At 44.4% G+C, this 17,439-nt stretch overlaps 1 protein-coding gene across 1 annotated transcript in view; it reads left to right on the forward strand.

The window, feature by feature from the left end:
- Positions 1–17,439, forward strand: part of EGFR (epidermal growth factor receptor) — a 1,653,396-nt gene that overhangs the window by 1,034,429 nt on the left and 601,528 nt on the right. The window contains exon 7 of the mRNA XM_044064990.1: positions 15,725–15,866. Coding sequence (XP_043920925.1) covers positions 15,725–15,866 — 142 coding nt within the window. The remainder of the gene's footprint in view (positions 1–15,724; positions 15,867–17,439) is intronic.

Raw genomic sequence — 17,439 nt, forward strand, 5'->3', positions numbered from 1 at the left:
GTTTTATTTGGGTTGCGTATTAGTCGGTGGTGAGTACAATAGTTTGTCATGGAGTGATTTTTTTTCTTGGAGTCCAGGAAGGGTGGGAGCATGGCATGGCAGATGAGAGAGGAATCATCAATAAATTGTACGATGGAGGCTAATTGAGGTCCAAGGATAGAACCTTGAGGAACACCGATAGAGATAGGTAGGAAAGGGAGAGATTGTTATCCCACTTGACTGACTGTTGTCTGTCAGATAGAGAGGACTGGATGAGGTTGAGGGATGAAAGTTTGTTGAGTAGTTTTTTGTGAGATACTGTATCAAAGGCTTTTGACATGTGAAGGAAAATGGATGAGATGAGTTGGCCCTGATTTATGAGGATGCTTACAGTATTAGTGAAACTTATTAGTGCTGTAGTGGTGCTGTGCTGTGTCTGAACCCGTACTGGGGATTGGATAAGAGGCTATTGTTAAGTAAATAGTGAAGGAGTTTGTAAATGGATTTTGGCTAGGGGAAGAAGGATAGTGATGTGTCTATAGTTTGAGAAGTCTGTAGATGGTCCACCTTTATGTAGCTGATAATATGGGGATATGTTCCAGACCTTGGGTATGTATTGTTTGGAAATACAGCGGTTGAGTAACATTGAGATAGGATAAGAGATGGAACTGGCAGCAAGTTTCAGAAATTTCTTTGGGAGAAGATCAGCTGCAAGAGTTGAAGGTTTAAGTTTAAGCAGAAGTTTTTTTTTATGTAACAAGTTTCTATGGAATTGATGACAAATGAGGTGAGATTGGATCCTGGAGTGTTTGGGACTTTTAGGGATGTAATGGTATTATTGTTGATGAAGGATGTTGTGGGTTTGAGGAAATGTGTGTTGAATTGGGCTGCTATGCTATCAGTAGTATTGGAGGTAGTGGGTGGTGGAGTAGTGGATTTCCCTGGATTCAGGAGTTGTTTAACATATAACCAAAATTTTGTGAGTTGTCCTGGTGTTTTTGTTGGTTGGTCTGACTTTTTGTTGTTTTTAATTAGCTTTTTGGCTAGATTACGTAATTGCTGATAAGAAATAAGGTTTTCATTGTTTTTAGATGCTTGGTATATTGACCAAGCTCTGTCCCTTTGCTTGAGTAATAGTTTGGTGTCTTTTGTAAGCCATGGTAATTGTTTAGATTTGACATGTATTTTTCGTGAGGACGCTTGGTTATTTAATATTTTGAGGAATGTGTTGAAGTGTTGTATTGCGCGGTATAACTGTAAGTATTTTAATGGAAACACATTGCTGAAGTAGTGTGTTGAATATAGGTTCATAGGTTCATAAGTTCATACTAGGCTATCTGCCCTGGGGCAATTATAAGCCTAGCCCAATTCTGTATGGCTTACGCCACCCCTTGATTTGAGTATACTGTGCCCTTTTTAAGGTTTAGTTTTTACTGTGCCTCTGTCTAATAGTGACATGGGAGTAATCCCTGGGACAAACCTACGATCCCCCATCCACCTATTGAGATCTTCTTGAAGAGATTCAGTGAGGTGCTCTGCCTCACATGAACTGGAATTGTATTCCAGAGTGAAGGGAGCCCCTGGGTTATGAACCTGTCCCTCCAGCAAGTTCTATTTATTTCTGTGCTGAGGTTCAAGTCCCTCGAGCGTGTGGCTCTAAGGGATTTAGATTTACTGAGGTGGAGCATGTCCATTAATTCTGGATTTGACATAGCTTTGTATGTCAGGCATAGATCGCCTCGAAGTAGGCGGTATGCAATTGAGTAGAGCTGGAGTTTTTTTAACCGAGCAGCATATGGCATCTGTTTGAGACCCTTGATCCTCTTGGTGAGATACTTTTGGGGTCTTTCTAATTGCTGCAGGTGTCGGGTAAGGTACATCCCAAAAGGGGCATTGTATTCTATGATGGGCCTGATGAGGGATGAATAAAGGGGCACGATTACCTCTCTTGATCTAGATGTGAAACCCTTTGTGATGAGGTGGGCTATGTAGAAGGTCTTTCTAACCACTTTGGCAATGTGGTTTTCAAAGGAGAGATTGCTATCGACTTGGGTCCCTAATAACTTTCTCTGTACTTAATGGGTTTCCGCCTATGTGGTAATTTGTGGGCACATTGTTTTTGCCAAAGGGTATGACTATACATTTTTTGGCATTTAGCTTTAAACCATGGCACTGGTACCAGTTATCTGTCTCTGTGAGACCTTTTTGAAGGATGTTTGTGTCAGCTGGAGAGTTGATTATGGCACCCAGTTTGCAGTCGTCTGCGAACTTGGTGAGCCATAGTCCTCCCACGTTTGCCTGTACCACGGAAAAGTATATACCGAACAAGAGTGGTCCCAGGACAGAACCCTGTGGGATGACACTTGTGACCGGTTTCGAGTCTGACATGGCTCCAGCAACTCTCACTCTGTGGGTTCTGTCTTTGAGCCAGTTTGTGACCCATCTTGTGACATAGGGGTTTATATTTAAGCTGGGTAGCTTATCTATGATGCCCGATTGGGGTATTGTGTCAAATGCCTTTGCAAGGTCCAGATAGGCTGTGTGGACTACCTTCCCTTCATCTATGGCTTTGGTGACTGTTTCGAAGAAGTCAACCAGGTTCAAAAGGCAGGATCTGCCCTTGACAAAGCCGAACTGGGTAGGATCTAGTGTCTGTAGGTCCCCAATGTCTTTGTTTATGAGCTCCATGATGATCCTCTCCATAGCCTTGCAGACTAAGCTAGTCAGGCTTATGGGGTGATAGTTTCCAGGGTCCGTAGAGGCTCCACCTTTGTGGAGTGGGACCACTGTTGCTGTACACCATTCTGTGGGCACATATCCTGTAGTGAGGCTGAGATTGTATAGCTGTTTTATTTGAGGGATTAGTTCCTCTTGGAGTTCATGTAGGACGAAACCTGGGATGCCATCTGGTCCCATGGAAGCAGTGTTTTTTTGCTTTGGAGAGAGCAGCCTTCACCTGAGCATCAGAGATGTTTGGGAGGCAGCACTCTGCCGGGATAGATACTTGCTCTTTTGGGGGGGAGGGGGTGGAGAAGTTTGCACTGAACCTGTCTGCCAGGATATTGGCGATGTCTGTGGTTTCAGTGTATTTTTTGTCGTTTAGAAACAACTCAGAACAAGTCTGGGAGTTGCATCCCAGGTTTCTAACATAACTGAAAAAAGCCTTATGATTGTCTTTGGTGTCCTGTGCAATTTTTCTCTCGAAGCTGGCCTTGGAGGATTTTATGAGGGATCATAATTTTTTGCTAGTACTGATCAGAGATGCCTTCCCTATTAGGGATTTTGCTCTATCATGTAGTAGCTTCCTCCTTCTGTTGCACAGTTTATTTATGGCAGGGGTCCACCAGACTGGACGCCTGCCTTTGGATGATTGGGTCTTGGTTTTGTTTGGGATAGCATGATCCATGCATTCCTGGAGATGTCCGTAGAATGCGTTTATATAGGATTCTGCAGTTTGGGCCATAGTTTCCACTGGCCCTGGGGCCTTGAAGGATTCCACTTCGGTTTTGAGAAGTGAGAAGTTCACTTCTGAGAAGTTTTTCACTGTGGTTTTCTGGGCTGGGGGTGGGGTCGGGATGTGGACATCCAGTGAAAATTAGTTTATGGTCTGATCTTACCAATGAGGGATATACTTCTGGTGTGGAGCATAGAGTCCCCATGTTGGTAATGATCAGGTCTAGTATGTTGTCCTCTCTTGTGGGAGTGGTGACTAGTTGTTCCATAGCATTTGAGTTTATAATTTCCAGGAACCTTTGGGCTAAGGTGCTGGGGCTTGAGTAGTGCTCCCAGTCAATGTTTGGGTAGTTGAAGTCACCCAATATAATGGTGTTCGGAGAGATCTTCATGTTCTCCAATGTTTTCAGGAAAGCCGAGTGGGATTCCTGACTGAGAGGGTGGTCTGTAGGATGCTATAAACTGAAAAGCAGTCTTGCCCACTGTTAGTTGCACATGGATGGTCTCCAATACTTCGTGCAATGCCACTAACCTGGAGGTGTGGATATTCTTGATAAATATGGAAACTCCCCCTCCTTTTGTGGTTCGGTCCGGGTTTTGGGGCCAAAAAGCATGATATGAGGTATAGCCTGGTAGTGCTGGGGTGCTCTCTGAAGTCTTGAACCAGGTTTCTGTCACTGCACAGATATCGATGTTCTCCATACTGAGGAGAGCTTCGAGTGCGTGCATCTTGATGTTAAGACTTCTGGCGTTTAGCAGCATTACCCTTAGTTTCTTGTTCCTTGTGCTGTCTGTGGGGGTGGGTTTGACTTTTGAGCCTTGCCTAAAAAAGGCACTATGGGGGTGGCAAGAGCCTTTGCCAATATGCGAAAGCCCAGTGGTGACAGGTGCAAGCCATCCCTAGCGAAGCAACGTGGCTTGTCGAGCATGTCATCCCAGGCTGACAGACACTGGATCCCCTTTGAATGACACCAAAATTTTAGCCAATTGTTAAAATCGATCATTTTGTCTTTGTACTGTGGCATCATTCTAGGTGAGGGTAAGATGCTACTCAAGGTCAGGGTCATACCAGCCAGGGCTACATGATCAGAAAGCTCCTCTATATCTCTTTTCATGTAGTCCAGGGAGGTACGTCTCAAGTTATTCACACCAGCATGTACAATGACTGAGTCATATTTGTATTTGCTTTGGAGTGACCTGAGTGCTTGCATTATGTGGTGGATCCTAGCACCTGACAGGCAGCTCACCGTGACCTTCTCTTTATTCAGCCTGGTGAGTGGGACATCAGTGTGTCTGACAATAGAGTCACCTATTACAAGAGTATCAGGTGTGTTATTCAGCCTTAAGGGCTGTGGCTGCTTGGCACACTGACTTTGTCGGTTATGTGTTGTGCGTGTTTTGTTTTGAGGTAGCGTTTGCTTGGATGTCTGCTTTGGAGGTCTCTGTTGCTTAGGTAGATTTTTATTTAGAGCCTCCGAGTATGTTTTTGTGTATTTATGTATTTGGTTCGCTGATGTGGTGGGAATATGTGATACTGGAATTGTGTTGTGTGAGGTTACCTTCTCCTCCTGACTGGTTACACCAGTTTTGAGATGAGAGAGCTCAGCCACCAGTTTGGCTAAATAGTTGCATCTCTCACATATATTTGAACCTGTTTGGAGGAGGAGAGGGTTGTCCATGTACATGAGACTGTTGTAACATTGCCTCAAAATTCCCAGATTCACCAGCTGGACTGGAGAGGAAACCATTGACTGACCTTTGGACATGCTAGAGTAATATAGGGAAACTGAATTTAATACGGACCAATAGAGGACAGGGTAATTATTGAGAGTATAAGAGTAAGTAGTGCTTATGGTTTAATAGTGCTAACTTGTAGGATTACTTAATTGGACCAGTGAAGGGCCTTAGAATGAGAATATGGTGTTCAAATTGAGAGATAGAGCAGTTCTAAGGGAAAAAGTGAAGAGCAGACTTTGTGGAGCCAGGAATAGTTTAAACCCAATTAGGGTTTTAAGAGAGGAAGATGAAGGAGTTTTGGAATTGACCCAAAATGGCCAATAAAACTACAGTTTCAAGTCAGTAACCACTCCCACAGGGACAGGCAGGCTGCTCAATGTTTTTCACTGCCACTGATCAACAGACAGACTTCCCTTTACCCAAGCAAAAAATGGCCTCGCAGAAACTTACAAACAGTTCAAGAACAGCAAGCCTGTAACTGAACTTTTTTAAATCTCAGAAAAGTGGGAAAAAAGCAAGATTTTTTTTGATTTTTTGTTTTTTCAGAGATAGCAGAGGTTCACAAGTATCAACAAGTTATAACAATGCAGTAAATGACCCCACACAAGAGTGCTAGGCCAAAGACAGATAAAATGCAAGTTTTGAGTAAAAAACGATTTTAAAAATAAGTGCAAACAGGAAATTCAGTAAACAGCTCTAGGTTGTGCTCTAAATACAGTTACTAATGCATGGTGCGGATAAGTTTTTTTTGCTATGAATATGATTAAAGATAATGTTATTAGTAGTACAGATTCATTGCCTAAGAAGGAAGGTGGGTGAGTGGTCACTTAGGGTGTCAGGAAGACAGCCTGCATGGTGGCTGAGGTTGGGTTTGTTTGTTAGAATCCAGTCAAGGATTGAGTGTTTGTTGCTGTTTGTTTATATGGGTTGGAGAGTGTATGGTCTGTTTGAAGTTGTAGAGGCTAATAAAGTTGGAGAGATTTAAAAAGCAGCAAGTGAGCCAGTCTAAGTTAAAGGACTAATGTTTCTTGGTTGAATGTTGTAGAGAACTAGTAGAGAAAGTTTTCTATGGTGGATTGGTTGTTTCCAGAGGGAAGTATGTAGTGATTATTATAATACTTTTTGGGGTGTTTAATAAAAGGTGTGTTATAATATTTCTGAGTTTGCAAGGTCTGGTGGTTTGTGGTTAAGATGTTCTATTTTGAGATTATCTTTGAACATGATTTCTTTCCACCACATTGCTTGTTTATCTTATCAAGTGTAATTATATTGTAGCCTTGGGGTAAAAATCTCTTCGTTTTTATGTGGAGTTTAAGCCAGATTTCAGGTAAGGCAGTTGTATTGGGTGAGTAAAGGGTATGTGTAGCATGGAAGACTTCAGCTTTGTTTAGAATGCTTCTTAGCTTCATGTTAATTATTAACAGATCAGAGTTGTTGAGTTTTGAAATAGGGCTGTTGGGTGGAGGATTGCTATTGTTCTGTTTGGGAGTGTTTTTAAGGTATGGTTAGTGGCTTGTGGGGTGCCTCAGTTAATAAGGGTGTTTGGATGTGAGGGCCCTGGGTTAGGGTGAATATCTCCTTGTAGCTTGCTTAGAGTGAGAGAGTGTAGAAGATGGTGAGTGATTTTGGATGGCAGTATAGAAAATGTGTGGGGTGTGTGTTGATTGTGTGCGAGTATATTTGAATGTGAAGAATAGAGTATTGGAGCAACTGTATAGTAGTGGTGATATGTGAATGTTAGCAGTGGATGTGCTGTGGTTTGAGTTGCATGGGTGTGTGGGGGGGGGAGTAGCTATTAGTGACATAGAGTTTGAGATAGGAGGTGGTGTGGGAAGCTAGGATTAGTAGAGATAGCAGTGGAAGTGGTATAGTTCTTGTTAAAAGCTTGGTTGAGGGGAGATGGAGATGAAACGATGTATGAAGGGGATGGGATGGTGGGAGTAGTTAGTGTTGGATGTATGGGTGGTAATTAGAGAGATTATGTAGTCGGGGTGTCGAGGTAGGGGTGGTTTTATGCTGGTGGGGGGAGTGATTGGTTAAAAATGTTTAAGCTGGGGGAGGGGTTTAGGAAAACTAAAGGGTGGTGGGTGTGGCATTTGTTTTAGCACTGGTGGGACTGGATAATTGGATGGAAAGGGTGTGGTTTGGTTAACTTTATATTTTGGTATAGTGGGATTGGGTGGGAATTTGGGGTAGGGGAGCTTCAGCAGAGTGAGGGTGGAACACAGCGGGAAGACCCAGGTCTCGATGTGGGCAGAAGTGAGAGAAACAATCAGAAAAGTTGATAGCACAAGGACTGTTAAAAGTTCAGTTGACGTGAACCACCGAGTTTAGCAATTAATGTAAATATGTACTTGACTAGCCAGTGTAAAAGAAATTCACATTAAAATACATGACGTTTAGGCTTATTAAGATTGCATAACTAAAAAATACTGCTTGGTAGAGAGCACAATTCTGTACAACCTATCAAGAGAGGGTTTAATTAGAGGGGGAGTAAGATTAGCATTTCAAACAGGATTGGTTAAGACTGTATATAATTAGTGATTGGAAAAAATATTGTTTTGGGAGGGAAGGTATGTGGGCAGGGGAGTGAGAGCTAAGCAGCTGTTGGCCCTGGCAGAATGCTCACCAGCATTGGTTGAGAAAAGAACCCAGTAGATTTCAATATCTATTAGCCTTGTTCAAGTAGCTGTTGGTGTTTTAATAACCATAAAATACAACATTGGAATTATTGCTCAGTGATTTTGAGCTTAGGCACATACCATGTCTTTCACTTGGGATTTCTCCTTGCTGAACACTTGGGTCCCTGGAACTGGTGGAGTAGGTAATATGTTTTTTTGTCACACAACAGTAGGACAAGTCTTAAATTATGGGGAGGGGTTACTATCATGTCCACTGGAATGGATGACCCTTATGAGCATGCATGCTGAGGGATTCAACAGCTGCTATGATTATTCTATTTGGCTATATTATGATGTTATGTGATCCTATCTCGCCTACATTCTGAATGATGGGTTCGGAGCCGATCCCTCGGCTCCGACTCGGCACGCTTATGCCAAAGAGCGAAGTCTCTAATTGGCTGAGCTTACTATATCCCAGGATGCACCACTACCAGTCCCCCAGATCTCGTTTGCCGCTTCCCTGCGAAGACGTGGTCTCGAGCTGGCTGGGCTAAGTAGTTTATTAAACTAACTTTTCTGTCAGTTTTTTGCTGATTTTGCTCTCAAAAGCTGTTTTAACAGCTATCGCTTACTTTGTGTACGATTTGGACTTGGATTTGTTGTGTGTGATTGAGTTCAGTTTGTTTTCGGCCCCCTTCCATTCAGGGCCTTCCCGGACTGTTAATATTTTGATTACAGGGTCTCTAATAGTTGTTCAAATTGGTTTAGAGTTACCTGTTCTTTCACAGGAAGAGTCGGCTTTATTTTTTACTGTTAGCTTATATCAGTAGTTAAAATTTAGTGTACTTTCCTGTCAGAGTGACTAAATTTCTGTATCAACATGTCTCAACCTCATAGGCCTTCGGGCTTCAAGAAATGTTCTAAATGTGCTTTTAAGATGTCTGTTACTGATGACCATCTACTGTGTGTGTATTGTTTAGGGGCAAAGCACTTGCAGGAGTCATGCAGCGTATGTCACGCTTTTTCCTCCAGGGTCCTCCAGGAGAGGAAAAATAAATTAATTCTTAAAGGGTTGATTAAGCCCTCTTTTGAAGAAGCCTTGTCTTCCGCTCCGACTCCTGCCAAAAAGAAAAGGGCGTCGGCTCCGACCAGTCCGTCGGATCCGACTGCCAAGAGACCTAGGCAGGCCTCTCCTTCGGCTCCAAAGACTTCGGAGCCGAGGTGCGAACGGTCTGTCTCGATGCCTCCAGTATTGACTCCTCGGGCTTGGAGCCGATGGCTGGGGCATCGAGGCGGGTCACCTTCGGCTCCACTGCTCTCGGAGCCGACAAGGGTCGCCCGCTCAGACACTTCCTCCTCGGCGCCGAAGTCTACCTCGGCACCGATGGAATCTGGTGTGTGTGTTTCCTCGGCGCCGATTCTCATCGAGTCGCCTCGGAGCCGGTCCCCTAGTCCCTTGGGGCCGAGGGAGAGGTCTTCTCGAACCCGTTCTGTTTCCTCTCGGTCTTCGAGAATGTCGGATTCTGATATAGACAGGGTGCTACAAAGACTTTTCCAGTCCCCAGTCTTCCAAAAATTTGTTTCGGCTCCGACCCAGTTGGCTTCGGAGCCGATGACCATGACCCACCCCATTGCTATTCCTCCTCCGACTGCTTCGACTCCGTCGGAGCAGGTGCTCTTGGAGCCGGTGGAGATCTCAGGGTCGGCTCCGACCCTTACTCCAACCCGGGCCCTCGGGTCCGAGTTTGGTCTGTGGACTTCTTCGGCTGGACCCGAGGGTGATGTTTGGGACCGATGCTTTCGGTTCGAGCCTCCCTCTCGGTGCTTGCTGCGGACTTCCGTCTACTATCATGGCCCGGAGACTGGGCGCTCCCAGGATTCTGGAGGTCCGGCTTTCAGAGCCATGAGGAGTGCCTTGGCCAAATCCTCTTGACCATCTCTCGGTTTTACCAGCACCTTCCTGGGCGTGGAGACTGGGTCTTTGGCAGTTCCCTGTCCGTAGCCAGCGGAGCCCCGAGGCCTGAGGTTACCCCAATGGGGTTCCCCTCTTCCTGAGGGTTCTTGAGTCATCTCCAGAGGAACCCCCAAGGAAGAGATCGTGCAAGAGGAAGCACGTGGACTCCCGAGTCTATCACATCGGACACGGATATGGATGATGCAGAGGGTCCCCTAAGTCGTCATCGGATGATGTCTCCTTTGCAGACATCTTAGAGATCCTCAAACAACGAGGCGGCTGGATGTCCAAACCCCTCTGCGGACGAATCAGTGCTCCTCAAGGCCTTTGGGGCTCAGCCCTCCGCCTCCTGGGTGTCTCCGCCCTTCGACAAGCTTCTGGATTTAGTTTGTCGAAGGCGGGAACACCGGATACCGTGGAACCAGTCCCTTCTCGCCCAAACAAGTTCTTATCTGCTCCCCGAGAAGGAGTTCCTTACTAAAGGCGTGGCTGTAGATGCCATGGTGGTGGCATCTGCTACACAACAGGACGTGGCAGAGGCTTCAACGTCCATCCATCCTCCTAATAAGGAGTCTAGGAGTATGGATAGGTGCGGGAAGCGCACCCTGACTTCAGCGGCCTTTACTTTAAGGTCTCTGAATTATTTGGCACATTTTACCAGGCTTCAGAGGGATCTGGTCAAGGAGTTGTCAGACTCACTCTCGGGTAACCTACCTGAGCAGCTAGCCCAGTCCGTTAGCTCTCAGTTGGCTATCCTTACGTCAATTGCTAACTCGTCCATGAGGCTCATTTCTTATGCGGCCGAAGATGCGGGTAGAGCGGCAGGCACAGGCGTTGCTCTACGTAGACAAGCCTGGCTCCGCTTGTGTCAGTTTGCGGAGGCCTTCAAGTCTTCCTTCGCCGACGCTCCCTTTGATGGGTCCTCATTGTTTGGACCCAAGGTGAAAGACACCCTTACCGCTGTGAGCAAGAGGGAAAACGTTATCTGCCGTAGGGGCCCGTTATTCCACTCCCTTCGGCCTTACCCCAAGGCCAAAGGAGGGAAAATGTGGTTCGAAAATCTCGCAAGTTTTTCTCCCAACAGCAGGAAGATTCCCGTCCAGAGGCAGAGGGCGGGGAAATTTTTCAGGGAGACGCCGTCCCAGAGGCGGCAGAGGGCCCCGCAATTCTGGAGACCGCGAGTCCTTTCGTGGCTCTTCAGCCTCCCATACAACATGAGGGATTGCCCGGCTGTGCTGCTCCGGAGCCAGTCGGGTGTCGTTTTGCCAAGCACCTAGAAGCCTGGGAGTCAATCACTCAGGACAGATGGGTGCTTCGGATAATTGCCGGAGGTTACACCATCCCATTCAAGGCCTCACCCCCTTCGTCCAAGAGAATCCCGGACCCGCCATCCAGTCAAAGGGAAATGGCAGCTGCAGAAGCTTCAAAGCTGCTAGAAAAAGGAGTCATCCAACCGGTCCCCACAGACCAAATCGGATTAGGAAATTACTCCAGGTTCTTTTTAGTGCCAAAAAAGACAGGGGACCTGAGACCAATATTGGATCTCAGCAGACTAAACCTATCCGTCACGAAATCCAAATTCCGAATGGTCACGTTGCAATCCATTCTCCCGTTGTTGGAGAAGGATGTTTGGATGTGCTCCATAGACCTCAAGGACGCCTATTATCACATACCGATACATCAGGCGTCCAGAAAGTATCTGCGCTTCAGCCTGGGAACCAGTCATTACCAATTTTGTGCTCTGCCCTTTGGTCTCACCACAGCCCCCAGGGTGTTCACCAAGTGCTTGGCAGTAGTGACGGCTCACCTGAGGAGTCTTGGATTCCAAGTGTTTCCCTATCTCGACGACTGGCTCCTGACTGCCACCACCAGGCATCTACTTATGGACAACCTCGAAGCCACCATCTCCCTGGGTGTTTCCCTAGGGATTACATTCAATTGGTCAAAGTCTGTCTTGCTGCCCTCTCAGCGCATAAAGTTTATAGGAGCAGAGATAGACTCAAGATTGATGCGTGTCTTTCTTCCTGCCGACAGGATTCGAACTTTACAGGGCCAAGTTCTAGCTCTGATCTCAAGATCCAAAGCCCCAGCCAGGATGGTCCTACAGGTTCTAGGCTCAATGTCTGCCACGGTATTTTTAGTTCCTCTAGCAAGGTTACACATGAGGATTCTTCAGTGGCTCTTATCAACTCAATGGTCCTTCCAAGATCTTCCCCTCAATCATCACATCATGATTACGGAAATATGCAAAGGGACCTTCGCTGGTGGCTTCAGACATCCAACTTGGATCAGGGAAAGCCCTTTGTTCTCCCCCCTCCAGTGGTTACCCTGATGACAGATGCCTCCCAGATAGGGTGGGGGGGGCATTGTCTGGGCAGGCTAGTTCAGGGATCCTGGCTTCCGGACGAAGCTCTTCTCCACATCAACGTGTTGGAGATGAGGGCGGTACTCCTATCCCTACAGGCCTTACACAAGTTCCTTCCTCAGGGCATCATAGCCATCCACACAGACAACATGTCGGTGGTTTGGTATCTGAACAAACAAGGAGGGACCAGATCGTATCCCCTTTGCAGAGAGGCCATGAGAGTGTGGGAATGGGCCGTAGCTACCAACCGCTTCTTGGTAGCGACCCACATCCCGGGAAAGTCGAATGTATTGGCGGACAAATTAAGCAGAACAATTCTCTCTCCTCACGAATGGTCTCTAAACCGCGCAGTAGCAGCCCAGGTTTTCAAGAGATGGGGGACGCCGTGCTGCGACCTATTTGCGACTCCACAAAACACCAAGTGCCAAAGGTTCTTCTCCTTGATTCCACATCAGGAAATACCAGCCATGGATGCTCTAGCACAACCTTGGCCAACAGGGTTACTTTATGCTTTTCCTCCAATTCCACTCCTTCCCAAAGTTATTCAAAAGCTTCTCAGCTAGGGTCTTCAATGATTCTGATTGCCCCATACTGGCCTCGTCAGATATGGTTTCCTTACCTGAAAAAGCATGCAGTGGACGATCCGTGGACCTTAGACCTGATCCCGGATTTGCTAATCCATCAGTCGGGACATTGGCATCAGTCCCTTCAATCTCTGAAGTTGACAGCTTGGCTCCTCCACTTCCAACCTTAGTTAGAAGTCACACACTAGACCCGGAAGTTGTTCACATTTTATCTTCGGCCCACAAACCCACCACTAGCAAATTGTACCTCAGTAAGTGGAAGAGGTTTGCTATCTGGGCTCAACTCAAGGGCTTAGACCCTATCACTGCTCCTGTCCCAGAGGTTTTGAAATTCTTAACATCCCTGTTTAATCAGGGATCTTCTGTCTCAACTATTAAAGTTCAACTAGCTGCTATCTCTAAATTCCATGAATCCACGGATCCTCCTTTGATGAGCAGCAGACTATGCAAAACATTCATTAAAGGTGCGAGTCTGTTAAGACCACCAGTTTCTCATCCTGCACCTCCGTGGGATCTTGATTTGGTGCTTCGCGCATTAACATCTCCCCCTTTTGAGCCGGCTGCTACATGCGAATTAAAATATCTGTCTTGGAAAACGGCATTCTTAGTGGCTATTACTTCGGCAAAAAGAGTCTCAGAGCTTCAAGCCCTGTCTATTAAACCACCGTATTTGATTTTCCACAAAGATAGAGTATCACTTAGGCCTAATCCATCCTTTGTCCCAAAGGTCTGCTCTAGTTTCTGTCTTCAACAATCTCTAGAACTACCAGTTTTCTTTCCAAAATTCTCTAATGAAGCAGAATACACTCTCCATAAATTGGATGTTCACAGGCAATTACGCTTCTATTTAGACAGGACTCAGCAACTTCGTAAGTCAGACCAGTTGTTTGTGTCCTTCTCAGATAATAAATTGGGCCAAACCATCACAAAAGCTACAATCTCAAAATGGATCAGAGATTGCATAACTCAGGCCTATTCTTCTTGAATAAGCAACTTGCATCATCTATCAAAGCTCATTCTACCAGAGCTATGGCTACTTCTATAGCTTTTCATTCCAAGCTCGCTATATCGGAAATTTGTGCTGCGGCTACTTGGTCCAACCCGCACACTTTCATTTCCCACTACAAATTGGATGTGGCATCTAAAGGACGAGCATCATTTGGTTCCACGGTACTCAGGAGTGTTTTCCAGTGAGCCACCCAGGATTCAGGTGCTAGGGACGCTGTCCCATCATTCAGAATGTAGGCGAGATAGGATCACATAACATCTTTTAGTTATGTACTCACCATAACTTCAGATGTTTGGGATCCATCTCGCACATTCCTAAAACCCACCCTCCTTCCCCCTGCCTTGGAGATCAGAAGAGATTGAACGGTTTTGAGTTTTACTGTTTATCTTGTTTCATCTGATGATGTTATATAAGCAGGGCGTGCATGTGTGCATGTATGCGGACAAACTAGATCTGGGGGACTGGTAGTGGTGCATCCTGGGATATAGTAAGCTCAGCCAATTAGAGACTTCGCTCTTTGGCATAAGCGTGCCGAGTCGGAGCCGAGGGATCGGCTCCGAACCCATCATTCAGAATGTAGGCGAGATGGATCCCAAACATCTGAAGTTATGGTGAGTACATAACTAAAAGTTACACCTCATTCTGTTTATTCTAATCGTTTTAGCATTTTGACAATTTTACAAAAACTGTTAAAAAGATATTTGAGAAACAAAAAATATTTGTCTGTCATACTGTTTATATGTCTAATATGGCTGTGTTTAAGGACTTAATGACAGAGGCTTTGTAAATCTCAGACAATTTTTGATCAGGAACATAAATATATTGAAAATCTTCTGAAGCTTACATGACATGTTTTTTTTTTATGTGATGAACATTATAGCTTTCAAGACGCTGTCTCTTTATTACTGGATACAGAAGGTGTATTATACAGCTGGACAAGGCTATGAGCTACCCTGGATAAACTGTGTTTCTACCGTGTCCAGCCTATCTACAGTGTGCATTCAGTCTCTGAGCACACATCAGAAATATCTTGTGTGAAAATCATTTTTTTCTTTGCATTTTTTGCCACCACTGATTGATGCTCATCAGACACACTCTGTCAGTGATCCATCTGTGTACTTCACCAGGCAGGAGCCATTTGAGATGGGTTATAACTGAAGCAGCCATTAGGAATGCTTTGAAGCTTTTACATTTTCTCCTCGGCCCTAACCACATGCACATCTGGAAAAGTAATGAAGGGTATGCAGTGGGCTCTCAGTGAAGGGCCTCACCCTACAGTGTAAGTGCTGTTCTGCAGTTTCCACCATGGATAGCACAGAACCATGTGCATCTGAGTTCATGTAAACCCCGCCTTTTCATCCAAGAGATTTGAGCAAGCCACACCCCTTCACTCCACCCCTCATTGACTGGCTCCTTCAGTGCTGGAGCTACTGACTAAATCCCAGTTACCCGAGTCATAGTCAGGGCACAGTCTCTGTATGCAAAAATATGTTATATGAAAGTTGTCATGGCCTTCTGCGATGTATGTGTTACAGTATGTCACTTGTCATTCTGCATATTGATAACTTGATTTGATACATTATTTGAAATGGTGCCTTCATTTTGATGATTTATCCATGATGTATTGTTTCAGCCATGTCTTGAGTAAGCATGACAGGAGCCCAAAAACAGAGTTTGTACTTTATGCTGCTACACTGTAGAATACAATACATCATATTAGTTGTATCCTGAAGGAGGCTTGCCCACAGGTATTCCTTATATTCACAGTTTGCTGTGTTTTGTGGTAACTGGTTGTTGTATGGGGATGTAGCCCAAAAAAGAGCCAGTATTCCAGGTACTATAGCAGAATTTAGATTATTAAATCAAATCTGACAAAACCTGTCACCTGTTTATCCCCTTGTTCTTAAGTAACAAGTATTTACTTGCATTATTCATGAACTATTTTGCTAATTATTAATTTTCCTTCTCTTATGGGTTATCTTTCTTGCATTAACATTTTTTTCTTTCCTTGGGGGAAAAAAGTCATGTCGTATGTTTAAGGATGGAGATACCTGCAAGGAATCATGCCCTCCCTTGATGACTTATAATTCTCAAACCTTTCAGCTGGATGACAACCCGGGAGGAAAATATAGTTTTGGAGCTACCTGTGTAAAGGCATGTCCATGTAAGTCTTGTGTCTATTTTGGTCATTTATTCTATAGCAAGAAGGAAATTAAGTATGTTTTCATTTCGTCCTGTTGACAGAGTCCAGTAACCAGCTGTATATGTCATATTTAGACATTAATTATTATGTATTATTTTTTAGTGTAAATTGCATCACTGTATACTTGTACATAAATATGGATACATAGTGCTGCAAGACTTGGGAGATGCTTCTCAGGTTTGTTATGTATATTTGTCCATATGTTTCCAGTTCTTTGTGTCAACATTCCATCATCTGTTATTTTTATACCCGAGACAAGATATGACCATTACATACACACAAAATCCGGGTTTAAATCAGTCTTAACTGTATCTAATTTATCTATTAATAATGTTCAGATCTCTAATATATATAACTTCCATTGTGCAAACTGAAAAATATTGCCTTCAAAAATCGTCAAAATGTTATAATCATAAAGAACCTTTAACAATGCAGGGATGGATCACAGTATCAAAATGTGTTCTTTTTGTGAAAACTACAATACTACAGGATAACTGAGTGTGTGTATACATATTTCTATGTATGTTTTACTGTAGTTTACTAGCTGTCATCCATCTTACAGGTCTAACAGTATTCATTAGAGTCTCCTCAAGCCTCTAGACTGTACAATAATCCCTTTGAAGTTGAGGCCAGAATTCAGGAAATGACAGCGAAATTTTCAGCCAGACAATATCTTTATTCTCCTCTGCATGATGCTGTAGAGAGAATCACATGATTATTCTCTCAGGTCGCAGACTTTATGTGCCTCACTACTAATAGAAGCAGTCACATTTATTTGATTTGTGATGAGCCATTTTGTCTTAGCAATTTCATTTATCTGTTTGGAAAACAAAAGAATCTTGCCAAAATGCTGACTAGCTCTGAAGTGAAGCTCTGTTAGATAAATTTTTATTAAATATCCTGTATAGTTATAAAAGGTTGTGGAATTTAAAGGGCACTTATATACATACATCATCCCAAATGTGTAGTTTACCCCAAAGCTGTAACTTCAAATCAAATGCTGTGGTTACTATAAATGTAACTGTAAACTGTGTGAGATAAACAGAGTGTGTCAGGCTTTCTGCACTGTGTTGAGCACTGCATCCCTTGTGACACCATGTTGTTGTTGTGTCTTTCGGCTTTTCCAGTTAGGGGTCGCTACAGCGGAACTCCGGTCCGCTAATGATTGGCAGTAGATTTTTACGTGCCAAGTTGCCGGCCCTGACGCACAACCTTCAACGAAGGTACGCCCATTCACGCATGTCTCCACACAGAAGACGTTCTAGCTGAGAATCGAACCGGACAACGTCTTACTGTGAGGCAACAACACTACCGCAGCACCATGTTTCTGGTATATGTTGCCACAGTTTGCTGTGAAGGTAAGTATACTACAGAGACAAAAGGCTTTTGTACTACTTTGTATAATGGATGAAGTGGGTCCATAAGGATCAGTCTATTAGTGTGTCAACAAAACAAATGCAATTAAATTAATATTATCTAAACATGTAACAGAAATTGCCCATGCCACCAGAAACATTTCCATTGTACCGCATAT

This window comes from Protopterus annectens, chromosome 3.part0, assembly GCF_019279795.1.
Source record: "Protopterus annectens isolate FY-2018-M chromosome 3.part0, PAN1.0, whole genome shotgun sequence".
Lineage (NCBI taxonomy): Eukaryota > Metazoa > Chordata > Ceratodontiformes > Protopteridae > Protopterus > Protopterus annectens.